Source organism: Propithecus coquereli, unplaced genomic scaffold, assembly GCF_000956105.1.
Source record: "Propithecus coquereli isolate 6110/MARCELLA unplaced genomic scaffold, Pcoq_1.0 Scaffold152, whole genome shotgun sequence".
In the NCBI taxonomy this organism is placed as follows: Eukaryota; Metazoa; Chordata; class Mammalia; order Primates; family Indriidae; genus Propithecus; species Propithecus coquereli.
Genome location: NW_012139636.1, coordinates 1632929 through 1658216, shown reverse-complemented (window position 1 = coordinate 1658216; position 25288 = coordinate 1632929). Strand labels below are relative to the sequence as shown.

General features: G+C 37.8%; 1 protein-coding gene across 1 annotated transcript in view; it reads right to left on the bottom strand.

Annotated features, from left to right (window-relative positions):
- Nucleotides 1-2676: 2676 nt before the first annotated feature.
- Nucleotides 2677-25288, bottom strand: part of EML5 (echinoderm microtubule associated protein like 5) — a 186729-nt gene continuing 164117 nt past the window's right edge. The window contains exons 29-40 of the mRNA XM_012640398.1: nt 18961-19423; nt 13328-13501; nt 11801-12009; nt 10077-10234; nt 8320-8434; nt 6848-7036; nt 6494-6666; nt 5118-5280; nt 4697-4800; nt 3617-3770; nt 3005-3105; nt 2677-2713 (exon numbers count right to left, since the gene is read on the bottom strand). Of these exons, the coding sequence (XP_012495852.1) occupies nt 2677-2713; nt 3005-3105; nt 3617-3770; nt 4697-4800; nt 5118-5280; nt 6494-6666; nt 6848-7036; nt 8320-8434; nt 10077-10234; nt 11801-12009; nt 13328-13501; nt 18961-19423 (2040 nt within the window). The remainder of the gene's footprint in view (nt 2714-3004; nt 3106-3616; nt 3771-4696; nt 4801-5117; nt 5281-6493; nt 6667-6847; nt 7037-8319; nt 8435-10076; nt 10235-11800; nt 12010-13327; nt 13502-18960; nt 19424-25288) is intronic.

Genomic DNA, 25288 nt, shown 5'->3' with positions numbered 1-25288 from the left:
AGTTGCACTTTGCCATGCTGATCCCAAAGTAAAGACTTGAAACACGAGAAGCAAAGACAAAGCACACAAGAGCATAAGGCTGTTGTGTTAGGCTTGGGTGAAATGACAATTCCACTTCATTCTAAAAGTTTACTCAATCGAATTTAAGGCATTTGTTCATTCCAATGTTACTTGAGATGCTTTGCATCTCTGCAGAAGAAAGTTTTCTGAATTGTTTAACAATAGACTTTTAGCTATTATAAATGGTGTTATATATATAGGTACATTCTCATAGTTTTCATTATAAAGAACATAAATGGGAAACAAGGTCTTAATTTAGTTCAGCCATTTTATAAGGAAATGAAATGCTAAAATCTGATTATTTTTTGCTGTTTAATAGACACTGCCTGGAAATAGATTTAGGAGTTTAATCTTTCAGTCACTATGGTTTATGGGCAAGCTAAGGTTGACCCTAAAATATTTGTTGGATGTATAACTTTTGGTATAAAATGAACCACCACAATAAAAGGATGACAAAAAAAGAAAGGGAACAAGCATGGTGATATGAAGTGAGTGGTGCCAGAGTGCACAGTGTGTTTTGGCATGCATTTTATAAAGTGAATGGGACTAAAGGTGCCAGAAGCCCCAGGTTACATAATCAGGAGCTCAGATACTGCACACAAAAATAATTCTCTGGGTTAAAAAAAGTAAATGGGAGATTCTGTATGTATGGCCTGTCACATTTCTTCACCTTCCCTTAGTTGATGGCTGATACAGCAAGACGGCCATGGGATGACTACTTAAAGTCAACGTGACCATTACTTGTGAAACTACAGCAGTGATTAAGGCTGACTTAGCAGGTTGGCCACTTTGAAGGACAAAAATGCAATGGAAGCAGTTTTCTCCTAAGTAGTTTACTTGCTTAAGGTTACGGAGTTTCTACGCTGTAATGGAAATGGAATTTCTCTGTAGCCAAAAGCTGGCAAACTTGACCCAGAGGGAAAACTTTAAACTTCAAGTTGTTTTTTTTTGTTTTTTTTTAACCGGGAGCGTGGTTCCGGGGGAGCTTTTTTCCTTTAATTTATTGACTGCCTCTTTATAAAACACATAAATAGAAATCTAATAGTAATGTATTCCAAACTTTGGCTTAATTCAGGAGAATACATTGATGTGAATAAAAAAAAAATACCATTTCATGTTTCAAGCTTCTTAACCCCTTAATCAGCCCTTCAGCCACAGCTATTCAGAGCTTTAAAACTGACCAGGTTCAATCACTGGTTAGATTTTCTGCGACATAATTTAGTTATTTCTGTTTTTAGTATTCACAAAGTATTGGACACAGAAAATAGATACTAGGAATCTTCATGTATCTTGTTAAACCAAACTGAGGGTTCCAGAAACCTGAGGGGATGGGATCTGTTATGCTATAAAGATAACACATTAAAATAAAAATCCATAAGACCAATAGAGCATCTTAAACTTCATACTTAGAAAAATATATTTTTAAGTAGCAGTCTACCTAATTTTCAATCTTCAGGAAACTACAGATAGGCTAAACAGCAAATTCCTGAATGACGAGAACTATCTTTGGCAGCATTTAAAGTGAAAAGGAAAAAGGATCTAAGAATTCAGCCCTAATCCACTAAAAAGGAAGTAACTGACAAGTTTTACAAATGGATCTGGGTTTATTCATTTCGGAAATTAGTCTATGGGGTGGCACACATCTCACTAAACAAATTTTCCAATAGAAAAAAAGCTATAAAAATTTTCTTCCAACAGTGATTAAATTGTATAACTTTGTAAATGTGAATTTAACACTTTTGTTTACATGTTTAACAAATGTTTATATATTAGAATACATCTTTAAATATGCAGTATTCTGTTGCCATTAAATACTATTGCTGTCTGAAACCTTAACAGAACTGTCCACCATTGGAAATGATTGTTGATCATACTGCTTTTCCATTAGTGAGGCTACAGTCATGGCTTCTGAACAGAAAAGGGTTGACAGCTCAAAAATGAAAATGTAGCAGCCATATACTGACAACTTTGGATCTGTTCCTGAATTCAAAACTGCCAGGAAAAGGTGTCCTTTATTAAAAAAAGGCCTTTTTAATGCTTAAGAAACATTCTCCAGGAAAGCTTGTGTCTATTTCCTTAGGGAAAATCCTTGCCTTTTAAAAACTGTGATCCTTTAGGGTGATCGTGGTTTTCCTTTCCTTATGGAAATGCAAGGATAAAATATTTCATTAAACAATGAACCTTAAAAATATAAATGCTAAAGAGCAGCACAATTTTGCTAAAAAAAAGATGAAAATTGTCCAGCTTGGGTTAAGTTTTGGGTTTTTTTTTTTTTAAGGTGTGCTGTACCCTATATCTCCTCAGCAGATCTGCCAAAATTTGCACACCCCTCAATGAAGGGGTGGGGGAAGGCTGGCTTTTACCATCAAGTATTCAGTCCTTCCTTGAAATGCAATTATCTGGCAGTGTATGGATTATGGACAGTTACCCAGTGCATACAGCAAACATTTGAACTCATCACTTCTACTATTGTGATCATTCTGGGCATTTCTCCCTGTTACAATCCGGGGTTAGCACCACTTGACCATGCAGGGTTTGGTTTTGGTTTTTTTTTTTTTCCTCTGTAATTCTGGTCTCTCAAGACTGTTAATTTGTATAGTCTTCTCAGCATCCATCTCAGTGAGGCATATGTACGCATTTCCAGACAAATAAACTGTAATCAGAGAAGAAAATTGCAGGGAGTTCATTACATTTCTAGATTTTCAGAATAGTTTAATGTTCTTCACTTAAAACAGTTGAGGAGATTTCAAATTATACATGTATAACTCCTTTTATGTGTTTCATAAGTATATGACTCCAAGGAGGCATCTGGTTATGCTATCCCCTGATGATGTTGCCTAGTTGAGTTCATAAACCAAAGCTGTAGGCATTGGTATTATGTTAAATCTCTTAATTATTACAGTAAAAGATAGTCTGCTCTTCTTGGGCTGAGAAAATTACTAACCTGCAGTCATCACCTCCAGCGCTAATAACATGTCGATCACCGCTAGTAAATCGAATATTTGTCACATGGGGTGAATGACCCAAGAACCTTTTGTGCTTTGCCTAAAAAACAATGACAAAAGTCAGGGCATTTGAAGCTCACACAAGTCAAAGGTACCTATTAGGAACTATAATCTCTATCACAAGAACTGTGGAGACAGCAGGGAGTTGGGACCACAGCCAATGATTCAAATGCTTTTACGGAGTTAGTAATGGATCTGCATTTAACACAAACCAGGTTATTTGGGCAGTCAGTTGTCTCCAGGTACTCTGAAAATTTTTCTCTGAGGAAAAGCATTTGAAATTTGATAACTGATTGGTTTGGTAAAAAGGTAATCACAGCTTTATTAGGATAGTTTCCAAAGATGGTATTACTGGAAGGAGGAGATTTATTTTTAATAGCTTTTATTTCAGGGTAATCGGTTTAGAAAGTTTGGGGGAAAATTTAGAAATATAAAAGTATTTTCAAATTAGGACAAAACATTTTAAATATTAAATCGTGTAGGAAAAAGTACTAGTGATCAGACATTAAAATTAGGAGTAAGATGGTATACCACACAAAACACAAACTTACAAATTTTTCTGGACATGGGAAGTCAAATAACTTAACCATGCCAAAGTCATCTCCTGTTACAAGGCTGATTCCTGAATGAGACACACAGGCACAGTTGACGTCGGCTTTCTCTGCATGTCTGGACCAGATTCCCATAACTTCCTCTCCTAGAATACTAGATGGATGGAACAAAAGAAAATCCAATGTATCAAGTATAGACAGGCTTACCAAACTGAAAAAATTTCTTGGCAATTAATCTCTTAAGTACCTAATCATGTTATTTAAAATACAGGCAGTAAATTGTGATAAGGCAAGTTGTTAGAGGCCTGAATTGCATCTGGATATTAACTCCCACCTTTTTAAAATGAAATTTTATCATTTGAAGGGCTTATAGATTAAATAATCCTCTTCAGATTCAATTAATGCTTTATGAAAGCTGACAGAACTGCTTTTCAAATTAAAAGTGATACTTATAAGCTGGGCTTGGTGGGGCACACCTGTAGTCCCAGCTACTCTGGAGGCTGAGGTACGAGGATCGCTTAAGCCCAAGAGTTCAAGGCCAGCCTGGGCAACATAGGAAAAACCCTGTCTCTAGAAAAAAAATTTTTTCAAAAGTGATACTTACGATAGGAATTTTTCATGGACCAAAAAATGGATACTCATAGTTACCTGTTTATATCCAGCAAATATGAACAAGTTTATAAGCTTTCAATTACTAACAGCTTCAAGATAGCATTCCTTTACATAATGAATACAGTTGCTTAACAGCACCCAATTATTTGTTTTTATTGCCTGTTATTAAATTTAACATTAAGGAAAATATCATGGCATCTTTAAAGCCATGACTTTGATTTTCTTTCTTTAAAAGAACTTGATAAATCATGAAAGCTGATAAAGCATGGAAATGCATTCAATCAAAAGGGGTCCCAGCATGAACACACCACACCATTATTCTCTTCCTGAGAAGTCAGGATATGGTAACGAAAACTTGAAACTCATTACTATTCTCTAGTGAAATGGTTCCGTTCAGAAATAGGATTTTTCAAGTTTTCTGACCTTCAAAAAGTCACTTCTTCCCTTCTGAATATATGAAGTATTTACCTAGTCCATGTAGCCCAGGTAATTCTGTCAATAGCAGCATGATCCATAAGATGTTTTCCTGAAGGCACTTCATAGACATGCCGTTTATAGCAGCCACTAGAGACCTTTCATTGTATTAAAATGGGACAAGAATTCCATTAGGAGAGAGGCAAAATCCACAAGGAGTTTATAGAATACTAGCTTATTGCTACTCGATTTATATATCTAACATTATGAAGAATGCAAAAGACCGCTACAAAAGCGTTAGAAAAAGTAGAGAAAAGGACTGGCAAGTGGGGAGGAAATGGGGAGATGTAGGTCAGAGGATACAAGGCAAGAGTTGAAAAGCTCTGAAACTTGGGAGGTTTAAATGTTTTCACTAACACAAAATGTAAAAGCAGAACTACCCTTGTGAACTGGGTATACAGTATTGATACTGTACCTGGAGATGCCTGCTGTCTGCAGAGAAGTCCATTTGAATGACAAAGCTTGGAATATCTTTGCAGTAGCTGATTCTGTTAAGGGTGGGGCCCAATGTGAGGTCATAAAAATCCACTGAGTTCTCACTGGAACCCACTGCCAGATACCGCGAATCTGGACTGAATCTGAATATGAAGGAAAACACGTACAGATGCATTAGACCACGTGAAATAAGTATTTAAGATCAGTGACTTTTCCTTTCTAGCGATTGAAAATTAAGATTATGTGTGATATAGGGCCTCAAATAGATTTACCTGACAGACACAGCTGGTTATGTATACTGAAGTTAGACTTGTCTGTGTTACTTGTAATAAGAAAGCTTTATATTTAACTTCAATTTTAAATATTGCCTCATTGTCATCTCCTAATTCCTTTAAATATATCTCAGTTTTAAAAAAACCATTAACATTACATAATTTACTAAGTTAACATAATTCATTAAGAGTCTTTCATCTGGAAAAATGTATTAATACTAAGTGAAGAACACAGCCCAGCTAAACTCACCTCAGGTTATTAGGATGAAGTGACACTGCTTGCAGCGTGGAAGAACTTATTTAAAAGACAAAGTGAAATACTATTTGCTTAGCAATCACTACAGTCAGTATGGGAAAATTCAGTCTTTTGAAAATGTTCCATGAGTCTTGAGGTGTCTAGGGACACGTGGGAGCTAAAAGGAGCCACTGTTACTGTTTTGTATATTGAAGGTTTATTCATCATGAGGAAGGTTTCATTTGTAAAAGGATTTTACTGCTGAAAAGAATACAAGCTTTTGACAGTACTGGACTCAGTAATCTTATCTACTGACCACAAGTGCTCAGTAAATGGTAGCCACTGTTAAAACAAGCTTAAGCACTGAAGAAGGTTTCAAGAAAGGTTTAAATTGATTCAGATTCTGGGTTCTGGGACATAGATGTTCATAGGAATTGATCAAATAAATAAACTATATATTCCCAAATTGACATTATTGAGAGAAGATATGTTTGGAGTTACAACTTTAGTTTTCCAGGTGGCAACTTTTGAAGGTCGGATGGCTCTCTTGTATTACAGTGGGAGGTAATTGTTAGCATGATGAACTTAACTGGACATTAGTGTTACACTTACTCATCAAACATTACGTAGTACTTGCTATTATGAGGCACTGTGGTTGGTGCCCAGTGCATTTATAATTTAGCAAGGAGAATTAAGTATATAAACAGCCATATTTCAGCATGCAACTTAGGATGTGGTAAAATGCTACAGGCCTTCAGGACCTTTTTTGAACGTGTAGCTAAGGAAAGTTTTTCAAATGCAAGCTGAGTCATTTATACACTAGAAATTCTATTCCATTTGTTGACTAACCTGATATCGTGGATTGCACATCGTCTATCTCTCTTCTTTCCCCATATTTTTAGAGAGCTCACTAGTAAAATAATAAATTCTCCATTTGTCATTCCAATAGCCACCATATCCCCTTCAGGGCTATAACACACAGTACGAGCAGCATGTCCCAGATTCACTTTGTTTAACATCTTCTGTGTAAGAACCAAAAGAGTCATAGAAAACTACATTAAGTGAAATACTTACAAATCAAACCATTTTCCCCCCAAAATTCTCTGCATGAGTCTGAGATTGTTCCTTCTTTAATGCACTGGCAATTTAGGACTTTCACTTCTAAGAAATTATAACATCTTTTAAAAAACTGTTTGTACCTACTTTATCAGCAATATCCCAGAGTCTCACTGTCCCATCTTCTGCAGCAGAAAGGAAAAAATCCCTGGAAGGATGTGTTGCCAGTCCCCAGATCGGTCCATCCACATGACCATTAACTAAAATATTACATGCTGCGTTTTTCTCTCCAACTTCAATTATTTCAGCATTCCTTGTCCCAACTAGTATTTTGCCCTGAAACACAGGTAGGATCAGTACATTTAATGTAATACAGCAGTTGCTCTTCTTAATAATATTAAGAATGACCCTATTGAACTGCTTTTAGAGAACTTTTTGCTTCGAGCTCATCTAGTTGCACGCCAATCATTAGGTCATGCAAAATTTTCTATGACTGGGGGCGCATCTATAAGAACACTGGATTGGGTTGCATGTTAGAGTCCATGCTAAAGAACAGAGTTTTTCTTTATGGCAATACACCTGGATTCTTCAATAATCAAAGTTTTGACTTTGACTATGATCATCTTGGGATCTCCAAAGAGGGGTAAGTGCACTGGGATATAGGAAGAAAGTACTAGAATTTATTTTCTTGTTAAAAAGTAAGCTTAATTAATATTTAATATGCAGACTAAAGATAATACCTGTATAAGATTTATAAATACACTTAATGAGTGCTTGCATGCTCAGAATTTTTTATAGGAATGTGTAGTTTTAAAAAAAAATTGATTGATAACAACATAATTGTATGTATTTATGGGGTACAGGGTAATTAGCATATCTATTACCTCAAACATCTGTGATAGGAACATTCAAAATCCTCTATTCTAGCTATTTAAAAATATATAATAAATTATTGCTAACTATAGTTATTCTACAGTGCTATAGAATACTAGAACTTACTGCTTCTAACTAGCTATAATTTTGTATCCTTTGACCAATCTCTCCCTGTCCCCTGCTTTTCCCAGCCTCTAGTAACCACTATTCTACTCTCTACTTCTATGAGATCAACTTTTTTATTAGCTTCTGCATATGAATGGGAACATATGATATTTATCTTTCTGTTCCTGGCTTATGTCACTTAACGTTCATCCATGTTGCCACGAATGACAAAATTCCATTCTTTTTTATGGGTAAATAGTATTCCATTGGGAACTTATACCGCATTTTCTTTATCCAGGGAATGTGTGTTTTTAAAAAAAGGGAGACAGCTGTCCTAATCAAAATGAATCAACTCGTGAGGATTTTCAATTCTGTCTACCATAGTTGAATTAGCAGATTCAAGAAAATATGGAAGTTTAAATACAGGGTTTAGACAGAGTAGCTTCCTATCCTATGGACTGCTCTGGTGCCAACTGTGCAACCATAAAGAAAGCAACAGAGAAAAGGCAGAGTAATGCTGGCAAGCAAATCTGTTTTTATGCATTATTAAGTATTGTTCATTGAATTGCAAAGGGCGAGAGAATCACAGTTGTAACCACTGTGTTTTCTGCTGCACCGTATTGGCTCACGGAACATCTTACTTTGCCTCTGCACACAGAACGAACACAATCTGTGACTTGTCCTGTCTCAAGCCTGAAGGCACGGCACCGCCTCAGTTCCTGATCCCACAGTTTAACTGCTCCTCCTTCTTTTGACCTAAGTAAATAACAACCAAACCAAAATAAGCGTTTATTATTGGCGATTATATACAAATACTAAGTTATAAGCAGATTCCTTTAAAAAAAAAAGGGGGGGGGGCCCAGGGGTTCCGGCATGGTGGCTCATGCCTGTAATCCCAGCACTTTGGGAAGCTGAGGCAGGAGGATCACTTGAGGCCAGGAGTTGAAGACCAGCCTGGGCAACACATAGCAGGACCCCATCCTTACAAAAATATTATTAAAAAATTAGGCACAGTAGTCCTAGTTACTAGGGAGGCTGAGGCAGGAGGATCACTTGAGCCCAGGAGTTCAAGGTTACAGTGAGCTATGACCATGGTACTGTACTCCAGCCTGGGTGACAGACCAAGACCCTGTCTCCCTCCCGCCCCCCCAAAAAAGGCCCTGATATTTCTAATTTTAATATTCTTCTAAACTTTCCATGGCAATTTTAGGCTATATTGCATCTCAGTCAAAATAAAACATCTGATTTCAGAAAATTTTATTTTGCGAAAAATTCATTTTTCTTGGCATGAGCATAATGTTATTTAGCCTCCACTTAACAGTATCTTTTCATAATACTTTTTGATTAAAAAGATAACACAAAACAATTTTTAGCATTAAAGAGATAATGGAAATGTAGGTGACGTAACAGGATTACAGATACTACGCGAGAGTGTATTTTTAAGAACCAAAATAAAGCATATTTCTTTTCCTACCATTATGAAAATATCCCAGTGAAACAGTTTAGTAGGCTACTAGAGAGTAGGGTGTGCAATTCTAGATAACATGGGAGATACAAGTGTTGGAATAATATGTAAAAAAGAAATATAGCCCATTTATGGATTTTCTCTTGAAAGAACTGAAAAATCTATTCCTTTATTCTCTGCTAGATGAATTGCTTGTCTTAGAAAAAGCATGTCCATCCTTTTTGTGAAAGGCAAAAGTTTCTGCACTTGAGTTCAACATACATGGGTTCTTTCAGCCCTGTACCGAAAGGTATTTCTTAGTCACTTACGTGTCACATTTCAACATGCATATGACTATGTTGATGGCAAATCAATAGTAAGTATCTGGTTACTTATACCAGATTTGAAAATCACTCAGAAAAAGGCCTCTCCTCAGAGTTAAATTTTGAGGTCTTGTATAAAACAATTTGTCTATCGAGTGTGCCTGAAGGAAAAACAAGTAAGACAGAATTTGTCTCTAGCATCCTCTCATCCTTTTCTAATTCAAAAAATATGCGCGTTACCCCTTTGTATCCAAGTTGAATAAAAGAAGAGACCGAGCAGTTTTGCCCCCTACAACCCCTGTCACACAGCAAATACTTACACAGGCAAATAGGCATCAAGAAAATCAATTCTTAACTTGTAGGGCAACTATACGTCCACACCTCAGAAAAAGAATCACCCCAGTTGGAGTTTAGGTTTATCTCCAACGCGAAAAACAATTGGAGGTGATTTAAGACCAGAAAGGAGAATCGACAAGGCACATGAAAGGCAATGAAGGAGAAGTATGTGCGGAGGAAGGTCCCAGAGGGTGATCTGTGTAGCCTAGAAGGAACCAGAATACCTCACTGCAAACCCCAGGTAGATCCCAAATGCATCAACATTCAGTGAGGCTGTGAAAAGAAGAGGACTCACGGCCTTTCCTTGCCGCCGGTCACAATAAGTCCATCTCGCAGGGTAGTATACATGGCAAACACGGGCCCGTTGTGAGCTCTGGCCACGATTCTACACAATATGTGATCTTTCCACACACAGACATCACCACTGATGGTACCTGTAAACGTCAAGTTATTCTGAAAAGGAGTGGGGAAAGGGGGAGACAAACTCATCAAAAGTTCAAATAGGCTTCAGATACATGTAATTTTCTATGTCACTGTAACGCTGCCTCCTTCCTGGATATAAAGAGCATGCATGGGGTGGTGGGAGACGCACTGCACTCAAGAGTCAAGAAACCTGAACTCGAGGCTTAGCTTTGTCAGGGCCTTTTCCTTTTTCAGGTCTGTTGCTTATTAGCTGGAATAACCTTGGACAATTCTTTCTTTCCAATTCTAAAATACTACAATTCTAGTTTATAGTGTTCCTTTGGATTGCTCCCCTCTAGCTGCCCCATTAATAATTTAAAAGTCGTTAGTAACTGAGAGTGAAAGAATAACAACAGGAAGTGAAGTTTTTATTAGGTTTGGTCAAGTATTTTGTCATAGGAAGTAAAACTATTATCTATGGCAGAGTTGTAGGAGTTTTGCAGATTTCAATGACTAGGATGCAGGTCTAGGAGCATCACTAATTCATGGCTCTCTGCACTTAGAATGTAAAGGATTCAGGTGCAGAAACCAGTATTTATTTCCCTTGCTCTTTTAACAGCCTCTAGCATAGACGATGCTCAAAAATGCTGAACTGAACATAAACCTACCTTGTTATGTAAGAAAACTTTCTCACCGAGTATACTATATTTCATACATTAAAAGCCAATTGTTTCTAATATTTTAATCTTCAAGTTTCTGACTGGGCAATTGACTACATAAGCAATTTTACACATGAAGAAAGTCAATCTACATGGGCAAATTAAATGCCAGAAGCCTGTGAATGTGTGGGGTTTTCTTCTGGAAATGAACTACTGGTCTTACATTAAGAATACCCAAAACGTTCAACTGAAGGTGGACATGGCACAACCAATGTTTTCAATGGTCTTCTTCTCAAAAACATAAATGTACTTAAAGGTTTTAAAACTATAATTTTCTTCCTGGGAGTACTGCATACCCATATAAGCACTTTAATGAGCACATCCACTTAGTTTTTTGATGCACCAATGGATTTATAAAGCATAGCCAAAGCAGAATATAAAAGGAAAAAGACGTGGATTGTAAACCACAGGCCCAGGTGGGGTGCAGTAAGGTGAGGGGAGAGGAGGACTTGAACACTTTTCTATGGAGACCAAGAGTTGCGCCCTCTCCTGTTGTCTCTCGGCTCAGAACACTTCCAGCTATATGGTAAGTGGTGGGTTAAAATGATAAAAAGCAAAGGAAATCCTAAACCCAAATACCACTTTAAGTCGCTTGAAAATCATATTTTTTTATTTACCTTTCTTTTACTCTGACAAATTTTTAGGATCATGAGGAACTATTAGACAAATTTTAGAATATTTAGGGTAATGATTACAAGATTAAGGAAGGCTTTTGAGAATGGCAATGGCCCAAGGACTCAAATGTTTCGTCACAATCCTTCTTCCCTTTCATTAACTTTCTTTCTACTCCCTAATTTCTGAAAGAAAGTATTAGATTTTTGAAAGATGAAGCAACACTAAGGCGAGAAAATTTAAAGTAGTCAAAGTCACACCACCACACGCATTTTAAGAGACATACTGCGCCAAATGCAACAGCGAGCATGGTCTGCATCCGGGCATCTTGCAATGTGCTCAGGAGCCCCTTTTTGCTAAGAAGAGCCCTTCCCACTAGGGTCCAGAACTTCACATGTTTTACTCCCACAGAGACAAACTGGGTATCTGAATCTGGTCGGAATTCTGCCACAAAAATACGTTGGTTGTGACCAGCTCTGCTGGCAATTTTGGCACCTGATGAAAATACAACAAAATCATCTAGGTTATTATAGGAACCAAGCTAATCAACAATTAGAATAAAACAGTTAAGTAAAATACATAGTTCAAAACACAAATGCTTGGGCAGTCACAGTGGCTCACACCTGTAATCCTAGCACTCAGGGAGGCTGAGGTGGGAGGATTGCTTGAGGGCAGGAGTTCGACCAGCCTGAGTAAGAGCAAGACCCTGCCTTTACTAAAAATAGAAAAAAATTAGACAGGCAACTAAAAATATTAAAAAAAAAAAAAAAAAGCCAGGCCTGGTGGGGCGCACACTTGTAGTCCCAGCTACCTGGGAGGCTGAGGCAGGAGGATCGCTTGAGCCCAGGAGTTTGAGGTTGCTGTGAGCTAGGGTGATGCCGCAGCACCATAGCCTGGGCAACGGTGCGAGACTGTCTCAACAACAACAAAACCCAAATGTTTATACAAAGGGAGGGCCATGGCCTTTGCCCTGCTACCTAGCAATCATATGAGGTACAATTACTTGTGTAGTGAGTCCTTCTCATGTATCTTTGCAAATGATGTATGTATTTATGGAAAGCATCATTACCATTTAGGGACCGTTGTAGATTTTAGGGACCATGTCTTAATTTTTTTCTGTGTAGCTCCATTAACTTCTATTTATTTATTTTATTATTATCATTTTTGAGACAGGGTCTTGCTCTGTCACCCAGGCTGGAGTATAAAGGCTCACTGCAGTCTTAAACTTATGGGCTTGAGTGATACTCCTGCCTCAGCCTTATGAGTGGCTGGAAATACAGGCATGTGCCACCACACCCAGCTAATTTTTAAAATTTTTTATAGAGACAGGGTGTCACTATGTTGCCCAGGCTGGTGTCGAATTCCTGGCCTTAAGCGATCCTCCCACCTCAGCTTCCCGAAGTGTTGGGATTACAGGTGTGAGCTACTGCACCTGGCAGCTTCTTTTTATATAACTTAAAAGTTTTGTCTAAAATGTATTAGGTAATATTACCCTATTGATCTTCCCTTATCATTTAAAATATACTTGATTTTCATTCTGTAGTAAGATAAAGATAACCAATCAAATTGTTAATAATTAGCAAAGACATACATAGTTCCTTACTGAAAGGAAATAGTAGTGAGTCATTTATAATACTAATAATGGTTTCATTAATTTATCTGTTTTATGAGCTTACGGTTTCGCTGGGCTTTTATAGTAAAACATATTTATGATACCACTGACTGTGGGGTGTATACTGTGTAGGGCTACAGTAGAATTCATATTACCCTAGTATTCTTTTTAAAAATAACATACACACACAAAAAATCCTACCTTCCTGCCATCTCCAAATGGTAATAGTATGTTCTGGGTCTAGTCCCACAGACAGCAATAGTTTGCCAGTAGCACTGAAGCTGACTGAACATACTCCCTTGGAATGGTAACATCTCAGTATAGATAAAGTCTGCTTATTCACTGCATCCCAGATGTGGATAGAAGGAGCTGTAGCTAGATAAAGATGAAATCCAAAAATTGTAATATACCTGTTATGTTTGCATTTTTAAAGCTAATGCATATTTGTCTCTGAAACATGGAAAACTATGTATGAACGAACTGTACTTAACAAAGAATACCTCAAAACTAAGACTAAATTTTAAAATTAAGAAAGGGAAAGGGGAAGAAAAGGAAAGGAAAAAATACAGAACGCTTTTTTAGGCTCTATTCAAATTGCACTTTTGGAAAAATAGCATTTAGACAAGCAAATCAGGCAATCACAAATTTAATGCCTCAAAAATGCATGTATTATGTACATTTTAATCTTTATATAATTATATGGGGAACTATACAAATATTATAAATACATATGAAATATTAGGTTATTAAGTACGGAATGTCTGATTTCCTTAAGTACTAAGTTTGACAGTTGATATCTCTGATATTTCACTTTGACACTTCTTTTATCTTTTTTATTGTGAAGATACATCCTCATTCTTTCAAACGTACATTTTGGCTTGTGATTATCTTTCAAATTTTTTTGTAGAGCAATTTTGTGAAACCATGGATGTCAAAATTTGTGTTATTTTTTAATATGAGTTCCATTGTGGAACCAATGCAGTCAGCTCAAAATATCAGTGAAGTGTTTGGGAAGGATGTGGCTAATGAACACACAGTACGTCGATGGTTTGAGAAGTTCCATTCTGGTGATTTTAATCTTGAAAATGAGCCATATGGGTGACCTATGACCAAGGTGGATAATAATAAGGTAAAAGCTGTAGTGGAAGCGAATCCATCTCAACCTACGTGTGAATTAGCAGCAAGGTTTGACGTAACTATTCTAACAATATTGGACCATTTGAAACAAATGGGCAAGGTAAAGAAGCTGAATACATGGGTACCGCATTAATTAAATGAGCGTTGGAAGAGAAATCGTCTCACAGCTTGTCTTTCTTTGCTGTCACAACATAAAGGCGAACCATTTGTACACCGTATTGTTATGTGTGATGAAAAATGGATTCGTTTTGAAAATCACAAGTGTTTGGCACAATGGTTGGATAAAGATGAAGTGCCAAAACACAGTCCAAAACCGAACATTCATCAAAAAAAGCTAAGTGTCTGTTTGGTGTTCCAGCGCTGGGATTATCCCCTATAGCTTCATGAAACCTGGTCAATCTATTATAGTGATGTCTACTGCAACCAGTTGGATGAACTGATGAGGATGCTTGTGATTAAGCAGCTGAGATTGGTCAATAGAGACAGGCCAATCCTCTTGCAAGACCACGTTACAAAAAACAACGCTGCTCAAACTATAGAAGCTAGCCTTGGAAACTCTCTGTCGTCCACCGTATTCATCAAACCTTGCACCAACTGACTACCACTGCTTCCAGGCTTTGGATCACTTCTTGCAAGGAAAAATATTCAATTCTCAACAAGTTGTGGAAAATGCCTTTCACGATTTCATTGCCACTCGCTCTCCAGGCTTCTTCACTGCTGGCATAAACAAGCTACCATTAAGATGGCAAAACTGTGTCAATAGTTTCAGCTTATACTTTGATTAATTGTACTACTTCTTGTTTGAGATATAATAAATTAAACTTCTGATTCAAAATTGGACATTTTATTTTTAATGACCTAATACAAGTATCCATTCAGTAGTGATGTTATCTGAAGGAAAAATGAAAAGCAGTCACAAATTGAGAATGGTAATAGATAGATCTCAAAGGAAATTTTCAACCATACAGGTAAATATCTGGTAAAAAGCTAAATTCACATCACTTTATAAGACTTTTTTTTTTACAGGATTTCATGAGAAAGATAAAACCGCTTAAAAAAAAAAAAAGTGTTTGTTATTATTCATCTTGTGTTGCCTGTTTCTGCTGCTTAAAAAAATTCTCTGTATTTTCCAAATTAAAAAGATTATGGCTCTGTACTATCCTTTTTTCACGAAGTGTGCTCTTTGCTAATTATTAATGAATAGATAAGTTAATTCAGCAGCTGATTCACTCTCAGAACATAAGTACTTTTAGTAGAACAATCAAAATACTAAAATATATTTGCTTCAAATTATAAATGCTATAAATATTTTAAAAATAGAGAAACATTAAATAAGACAAGCTGCCTTAAATCATTCAGGGCAGAAAGAAATTCTGGTCCCTAAAGAAAATATTCTGATACATTCAGGTTATATTTTATATCATGTGCTATTTATAGTACACAATGATAAATTAAATGTTTTTCCAAGAAAACAGTTAAAATATATGAAACCAGTGATTTAAATTTGAGTATCATTAAGTAGAAATTATTTAAAGATTTATACAACTGTAAAATATTAAAACTACACAGAAATAGACACAAAATTTGCCATAAAATAAAGGTTATTTATGTTTTAAAACCTATAGGTATGCTGTGTTGTGGGATTGCTACAAATTTAGACTGTTCAAAACTTATATCAATAACAGTATTTAAAGTTAAAATTACTGCAAATTCTCAAGACCTAAGTTCCTAAAGAAAGACAAAAGTATGTTGATTAAGTATATTTTATTTTCTCCTATCATTTGAAAATGGTCATTTGAAGTGCTCAGGTAACACAGATACGACTCTTACTCCTGCTCTTCTGGGCGGCCATCAGGTATTAAGTGCCTATCATGACAGGCATGTTACTGGATACACCTCATACTTTCTAATCCTACCTTCTAGGCAGGTATGTTTTCCCCTGAACTCAGGTTCAGAGAAGTGACTTCCCCTAATACTAATGAGAGCTGGCAGAGCCGGCACAGTTGTGCTGTTGTCAGTATGCAGGTTCCATTCTCGCCCTTTCCACTACTAGCTCTCTCTGGAAAATCAATCCTAACAACTTTTCACAAACATTTTACTGATTGACTGATTGTACTGCATAATTCTCACACTTGATTTATTGGACAAAGGTCAAACTTTTTGCTTTTTATTAAGCACATTCCACAGTACAAAGCTGTCATGAATAATGTCTATACAACTTAACAGTTTCAATAGCTGTTCAGACACAAATTTATTTCAAACAGATAATTGATAAACATAATTAATTACAAGTTAGAACTGGACTATCCCAGTGCTTTAAAACATTAACATAGCGGTAATTTACAGCTGCTCAATTGTGGTTAGCAAAATAAAGTCCAGATTAAGGCTGGGAATTACTACTATAATCCCAGAAAGTCAGAATTCCTTGGGTACCAAAGTCCCCTGCTATCATTTAGTAGGCACAATTCAAAGATTATGTGCATATTCAAAGACCATGCTCTCCCAAGGAACAAAAGGCACTTCTCTATTAAACATGCAAAAACAACAACAAAAAAATCCATTCTTTCAGAATTGCCTACCCCCTCCTAACTAGGCCTAACTAGTTAGGCCTTCCTAACTAGTTTGATATGGAAGAAGTAGTCAAAGTTAAATCACTTTTACAACCGCTGTCAAGCTTACAATATCCACCTTAGGAATGGAGGTTTATTTTTTATACTTTGAGACTCAACCTCTCAAAAACAGAAATTAGTAATGTGGGACCCAAGTACGTGCTTTTTTTTTTTGAGACAGAGTCTCACTCTTTTGCCTGGGCTAGAAGTGAGTGCCATGGCGTCAGCCTAGCTCACAGCAACCTCAAACTCCTGGGCTCAGGCAATCCTTCTGCCTCAGCCTCCCGAGTAGCTGGGACTACAGGCATGTGCCACCATGCCTGGCTAATTTTTTCTATATATTTTTAGTTGTCCGATTAATTTCTTTCTATTTTTAGTAGAGACGGGGTTTCGCTCTTGCTCAGGCTGGTTTCGAACTCCTGAGCTCAAACAATCCGCTCGCCTCGGCCTCCCAGAGTGCTAGGATTACAGGCGTGATTCCCGGCGCCCGGCCAGAATAATGATTTTTGACAGTGAAGCCAAATGAATACTATGGGAGGTAACCACTAGTGCTCAGGAACACTTAGGAGGAAAACAATGACAAAAGTTTTTAAGGTACTTCTCTCTATTGTATATACTGTACAACAAATAAAAAACATTTTGTGTTAAACATTAGAAATTACATTTTAATACAAGATTCCCATTAAAAACACACATACCACACATACACCATACACACACAATGACAATGACAAAATAAAAACACCTTATGAATATTGGAGGAAGGTTCTAGGTCATCCACATCAACCCTGGTATCAGGTTTTTGAGCCCAGCCCATGGCTAAATGTGAACACGCTCTGTCTTAGCGTCTCAGGCACAGGGGGCCCTGACTCCAGCAACCTTGAGGTTAAACTGTTATATACATTATAACTACATGTGAATACAGTATTTTAAGTTGGGAGGCAAGCCGTGTATAAAGGTGTTACTCTACCAAATATCAGGAGACAGTTGGGGGACAAAGAACAGTTAATAAAAGAAAAAAGCTACATTAGCCATTAGGAAACAATGTAACTGGCTTAACAGTTCTTCAAATTAAAAGAAATCGGTACAGAAAGTATTATCCAAAAAATATTACTAAAAATCCAGAGAGATTTTTCTGTTGTCCAATATGTTCCTAACACAATGTCAGAATTAATAACGTGGACAGTCAAAAGGAGAATGCTAACTTCTGAAAAGGAAAGCCCTGGACATTTCGGGTAGGTGTTTGGTTCCCAAAATTTCACTGAAGAAAAATGCTATTTCTTAATATCAGACTGAAGTGCAAAGCAGTATAAATTAGAGGCCAAGTCTTCTCTTGCTGGTCGATTTACTTCTGTAAAACAGACTTCTGTTCCTTTTATATGAAAAATTTACATTTGAAGCATCAGATTTTTTTCACCGATGAGGGGAGGAAATGGGCTCCTGCTCTACTTGCAGTCGGTGAAGCTAAGGTGTCCTTCGCAAAGTACAGCTGGAATTGGAGGTGAGAAACGTAGGTACTTGCAGAGTTAGGCTGCTTTGCATCTATCCAGCATCTAGAACCAATTCCAGCTTCGTAACAGAGCTGTGAATGAACTCCCTTAGGCATCTGGTGGCCATGTAGCCAGTAGTTCAAAACTAGAAAACCCTGAAACAGGTAAAAGTGCAGACTATTAGCTGGAGATGTAAGTGTATGTTCTGGGGGGAGAATGGGTCTCATTTTGGGCACTGGGAGGTACATTTAAGAAATCCCAAATCAAAATAGTGCCATCATGGGAGCTGCTGATTTGAAACTCATCAAACTGTAGCCAAATCACAGGTCCGCAATGGTCCACCAATGTGCACAGACACAATGTGCTTGCTGGGGTTTGAGGGTCAAGAGCAGCTTGGAAGTCCCAAACTTTAATTTTCCGATCATAGGCTCCACTGACAAGCCTCTTGTTATCAAACCAGATGCATGGGACCAATTCTTCATATCTCTCTAGGACTTTTAAACAGGTGCCACATTTGATACCCTAGAGCCTAATGGTATTATCTGATGATCCACTAACAACCAGCTGATCCCTGTACTGGAGACAGGCGACGACTCACTTGTGTCCATTGAGACTGCGAACAAATTCACAGGTACTCGTGCTACAGATTGTGATGGTCCTGTCACCAGAGATGGACAGTACTTACTATCAAAGTCTACTACGTTGACAGCAGCACAGTGGCCAACCAGGACCCAGTGTAAAGTGATATCAGTGGCAGAAGCCATGTCCCACACAGCAATGGAACAGTCCTCGGAACAGGTCACCATCAGTTCACCCCTGAAGCGTAAGTGCAGTGCAGCCTCATTGTGGTGGATCAATGTGTTAAGAACTCCACCCATGTTCACATCCCAGACTCTCACTGTAGAGTCTGAAGAACCAGTTACAATGACACATTCATCATACTGGAGACAGAGGACAGAGCCTGTGGGTCCTGTTAACACTTTAAAACATTCCAGGCTGGTTTTATCCCAAATCTCAATAGAATTATCTTGTAGGCCACTGATAATTTTTTCATCATCATACTGTAAACAGCAGACACCTTTACTATTTTCAGAGTGGCACTGAATCCTCCGCAAGTTGTGTCATCCACACTGCCAGTTAGATTCTATAGTCTCTATATCCTGGATTATCTTTGGGTAAAATGACCATAAAGTGAACTGGAAGGGCCATCTATGGGTCTCTTTGTAAATAGGTACTGATCCCACCCTCTTCCTTCTGAAAGTCCCTTCCACAGAGGATCAGTGCATACCACTGGTTCATGCAGCTTCTTCCAAAGCATTCCTTCTGAAATCACTCACTGCATTCTTTACACACCAGCTCTGCTGCACACAGAGACCTGGCATCCAGGTAGGAAAGAATGTTTTCTGCTATGTGATCTAAGCCTTGCTCTGGTGAAGCGGTAATAAAGTCCTGCTGCAACATGGGCCTCTAGCAAGAGTTAATATGTCCATGCTTATGATGACACATTCATGAAATAAGATGTTCCACAAATTCCTCTTGATCTGAGTCAGACCACTGGCCAAAATATTTACTACGCAAGTCTTTTTCTTTTGGTTAGCTTCCTTCTGATGGCTCCTTTCTGGAGATGATCACAGATGATATTCTATTACTTATCTGCCAGAGTATTTTTCTTTGTGGACTCATCTTCATTTTGACTTTCTATAACTGAAGTCTTCATGAGCTCGATGGTCTTGTTCTCAACCACAAAGTCGGACTCCACAGCAACCCCGCCTTGCTCTCCCAGCGCAGCAGCAAACGGCCTGGGTAGAGGAGGCGGCTATCCACTATTCCCTATCCACTATCCCCCTCACTCTAGATGCCCCCACTCCAACCCTGAGAATGCAGTACGCCTTCACAAACATTTAGACTCAGTTTTCTGTATAGAGATTCCATATGGGTCTCTTTTAAATTACAAATTGGATCTCATAAGAATCAAAGTTTTAAATCAGTGGTCCCCAACCTTTCAACCCTTTTGGCACCGGGAACCAGTTTCACGGAAGACAATTTTCCCACAGAGGGATGGGGTTGGGTGGGGAGAGGCAGAGCTCAGGCAGTGATGTGAGCGATGGGGAATAGCTATAACACTATAAATAAAGATGAAGCTTCTCTCTCCTGCCCGCTGCTCACCGCCTACTGTGCCTCCCCCGCTAAGTTTCATGGAAGACAACTGCTCTGCGTCCTGGTACCTAACAGGCCACAGAACAGTACCAGTCTGTGGCCCAGGGGTTGGGGACTGCAGTTTTAAAGGATATTCTTTCTCCATCCCCTAGTTTGCCTTTTATGCCGTATAATAAAAACTGAATTTTAAAACAAAATTTGAACATGACTATTAAGTGTGCCGATTGCATCTTGCCCTTCAGTCTCCATCGCGGCCAACTCTTTGCAGCATACTCAGCACCCATTACATCCTTTCTTCCTAACAAAGTTCCAGTTTTATTCAGAAATGCTCTCCTCCTGATGTAGTGCAAGTGATTCAAGGGGAACAAACAGCATGTTCAACTGATACGTTTGAGCCCACTGTGACAACTGCCCCTACCACAACTCCTCTCCTCCCCAGGCCCAAACTCTGTGATTTAGTTTAGTAACGTAGATTTAAGCCAGTCAGCATGTGGTATTTCCCTGGTATCTTCTTAGTACAAGGTTTGGTTCATGCCTTAAAAAGACCCAATCAGATTAAGAGGAAGGACTTTTAAGTCATGGTTATGAAAAGGGTTTTTTCCTTCTTTCCCACTGGAGGACAGCAAAGAAGCATGTAACCTCAACTGCTACTGTAGCCATTTTTATGACCACAAATGCAACCAGCCTTATATGTGAAGCCAACGCTGTATATGGTGGAGTGTTAGAGATACAAAAGTACCTGGGTTCTGGATGACATCATGGAGCTCTGGAGACCACCCTCTCTCTTCACTCTTGTATGCTAATGAGTCTCTCTCTTTTCTGCTGCAGAAGGCACACAGAGGACCACTGAAGAAAGGTATTTGATGGACAACTGCCTATCATGACAAATACTAACCAAGACCAGAGAGAGAGAGAGCTCTCTTTCCTTGAATTGCCTTAAGGATAAAAAATGTCAAATTCTTAGCTCCAGATGCAGTCTTAGGTGGGCTGAAATAACATCATTAGAGACAAAAGATGTTCCCTTAGTATACATTGAAAACACATCTAATGTATTCAATGGTAATTATACCATACCTTTTCTAATGTATGTATTTATTCTCCTATATTCCAAAGTGACAATTTAAAAATTTTATCTCTCTTTAAACCAAGACTCACTTCCCTACCTCCTCTCAGCTGACATAGAGAAAACTGAAGTCATCAGATAGGAGCTTATTTTCCCATCCCCAAATCTACCAGTCTTCTTGTATTTATACCTAAACAGCCTTCACTTTTTATGTCTGTGGATAATTTCTTCCTGCCCAACTGATTTCTCCCGAAGTATCTTCCCATCTCATTTAGCTAACTGCTCAAGGAAAATATTAATCAGTTGGCCTTGATTTCTCTCTTTGTAATAACCCCATATCCAATTCATCAGAAAGGATTACTGGCTTTCAAACATCCCATATTTGTCTAGTTCTTTCCACTTTCATTCCTACCATCTTTGTTTAATTGTCTTTTGCCTGGACTACTATAATAGCCTCTTAATTTTCCAACTTCTCTTTACTGTCTACATTCTCAATAGTGTAGTGAGAATGGTTTTCTCAAAGTATAAATTAGAGCACATCACTCTCTCGTTTAAAATTCTCCAATGACAGACTCTACACTTAGCATGAATCCAAACTCTCCTCCATGCGCTACAACACCCTGCATTACCCCTCTCTAAATTCATCTCAGAGGCTTTACTTTGGTCACACTGACCTTCCAGTTTCTTGATCCAGCCTTAGGGCTTGCATTAATATAAGAGTTAATATAAGCAGGCCTGAGGTTACTGTCATTAGAAAGGCCTGCTTGCTGGGCTAACTCTTGGACAATATGTAAGAACTTGACTTTTAAAGTATCCCCTATGTTGACCAGGCTGTTTTGTCCACCTGGGGCACTGAACACCTACTTTCTTCTGGGAGTCTGGCATTTTGGTAGTTGCAGCTAGTCTTGATACCTATGTGACCAGCCCCCACCCCAAAAAAAACACCGGACTCCATGTCTTAAGTGAGTTTCCCTGGGCAGAAACACTCTACATGCATTGCTGGATCTGGCTGCAGGAGGAAGAAGCAGGTTCTGTGTAATTTTGTGGCAGGGGGTGGATGTTGAGGGAATATAGAATGCCTATGACTGGATCCTCCAGACTCTACCTCATGTGTCTTTTCTATTGGCTATTCACTGTAATAAACCATAGCCCTAAGCACAACTACCTCTGAGTCCTGCAATTTCTCCCAGAGCACTGCTGAATGTGTGGGAAGTGTTGGGACCCCTGCAACAGATCTCAGCCTGAAGCCCCCAGATCGTGCCTCAGCTATTGTTTTTGTATCATTCCTGGCCTAGCGAAATGTTACCACCTCTGAGAAAGCAAACACTTTGTTTTATGGCCATGATCTCATTTATTGTTTTTAATCACATTTATTGCCATCTTAAATCAAGTTATTTTTTAAACTTTACTTATTTAATATTTATATTTTCTGTCTCCCTTGGGGGCAAGGATCAGCAAACTTCTTCTATAAAAAGGTTATATAAGACACAAAACTGAAGAAATTATGCAGGTTCTTGTATAATAAGAGAGAAAGCAAATTCCCACAAAAAAATTTTTTTGATGAAATTCATTGAGTAAAATTTTTGTAGTAAAGATCTAATGAAAAGAATAAAATTCTTTCTGGAGATATAACATTTTACTTAATTGAGGTTCGAAGTCAGAGTTCTCTATCATCAAAATTGGTGGCAAATGTTCATCTGTTAATGCTGATCTGTAATAAGAGTTTACACATTTCCACTTTGAAAATGTCTTTTCACATAAATAGGTATTGTCAAGTAATGATATCAATCCACAAGCATGTGATTTTCACTGAGCATATTAATTGCTTGGAAGGCATTTAGAAAATTCTATTAGAGTCTTGTCTTGATGTTTGCCTTTCGCATATATTACATGGCAGAACAATCACTTTTTTTTTTCCTCCGAGACAGGGTCTGGCTCTGTTGCTCAGACTAAAGTGCAGTGGCATCATCATGGCTCATTACAACTTCCAAGTTCCTGGGCTCAAGCAATACCTATCTGCCTCAGCCTCATGAGTAGCCAGAACTATACGCAGGCACTAATTTGTGTATTTTGTGTAGAGACGAGGTCTCGTTATGGTGGTGAGGCAGGTCTTGAACTCCTGGCCTCAGGCAACCTTCCCACTTTGGCCTCCCAAAGTGCTAGGATTATGTATGAACCACCACACTTGGCCAATTGCAGAATAATCACTTTAAATTGAAAGTTAGGTAGAAGTTCCTCAACTGTAGAGTTAAACCAATTTTTGAAATGTGGAAATATTCTTGGCACTTGCATCAAGATCTGAAATATGCTGCTGGAATTGTAATTTGAGCCCAGAAAACATATTTGCTTTAAATTTGTGTAGGGATGGGGATCCTGCTTCTTGTTTTTATTTTTGACAGCACGAGAAGTGTACAGTACAGTTCAACATTGTGATTCAAACATAAGTTATCATCAAATGTCTTTTACCAAAGTTTCACATATAAGCACTGTTTTTACCTTGTAATTTCAAGTGTAATTCACTAAGAAATATTATTAGTCTGCAGCAAAAAATAACTTTCAAAGCCATTCAGTGTTCAATAATAGTGGCTGAGGGAAGTTCTTCTCATTCAGAAAAATTTCTGTCTTGGCTCTGAGTTTAAAAAATTGTAATAAAACTTTACCACTGCTAAACAATTGAACTGCTATATTATAGGGTAAGTTGGGATATTAAGTTTATATCTATAACATAAATTTAAGGCACTGATGATGGTTAAGTCTATGAGAATGAGAGTGAGTGAAGTTAACTGTTGACACAATAACAAAATACTAAGGTGCAATAACAAATGTTAGATTGAAATATTTTCTACAAATTGCCTGCTGATGAACAGAACAACAAATTATCATAGGCTTTAAACACCTTAAATTTTTACAAGCCTTGTAAATTTATCCAACTATCCCTTTTTCTGCTCTACACATATTTTTACCACCATCAATTGTAATACGTCTTAGCAGATACCCCTTCAGGTTGTCCTGAATTAATGTTTTCTTAACCTCTTTGAAAAGAGGTTTTTAATTAACTGCTGATGCTGTTCCCAGTGACCTCAACTCTTTTAGCAATTGTTTTTGCCAAAAAGGTAATAGTCTTAAACCAGTTTATTTTCTCTGGACACCTTTCTTCACCTAGTGCAATCAAACACAATTTAATTAACTTACTGTCAGTAAATAGCTTTGTTATGCTATAGCAATACACATAGTGCTCAAAACCCACGAGGTTATAACTGTATCACTGGAACTCGTAGTGTGCCAAGCAGCAGTGCAAAGCGATGAGAGTATCACACATACAATCTCTGTAGTTACTATTCAACTCTGCCATCGTAGCACAAAAGCTGTCATAGAAAGTATGTAACTGAATGAACATGGCTGTGGCCAATAAAACTTTTATTTATGGATACAGAAATTTAGATTTCATATAATTTTCATGTATCCTAAATTTGATTCTTTTGATTTTTTCCAACTATTTAAATTAGTAAAAACTATCTATAGCTCATGGGCCATACAAAAACAAGTGGTGGGCCAGATTTGGCCCATAATCTATAGTTTGCCAACCCCTGATCTTGAGTGTAACCAAGAGAGTAAGGACCTTTTCTGTTGTGTTGGATGAATTTGTGGTTGAATAGTCAAATCACAAATCATTCTTAGGTAGCATAAAGAAGAAGAAAAAGAAAAA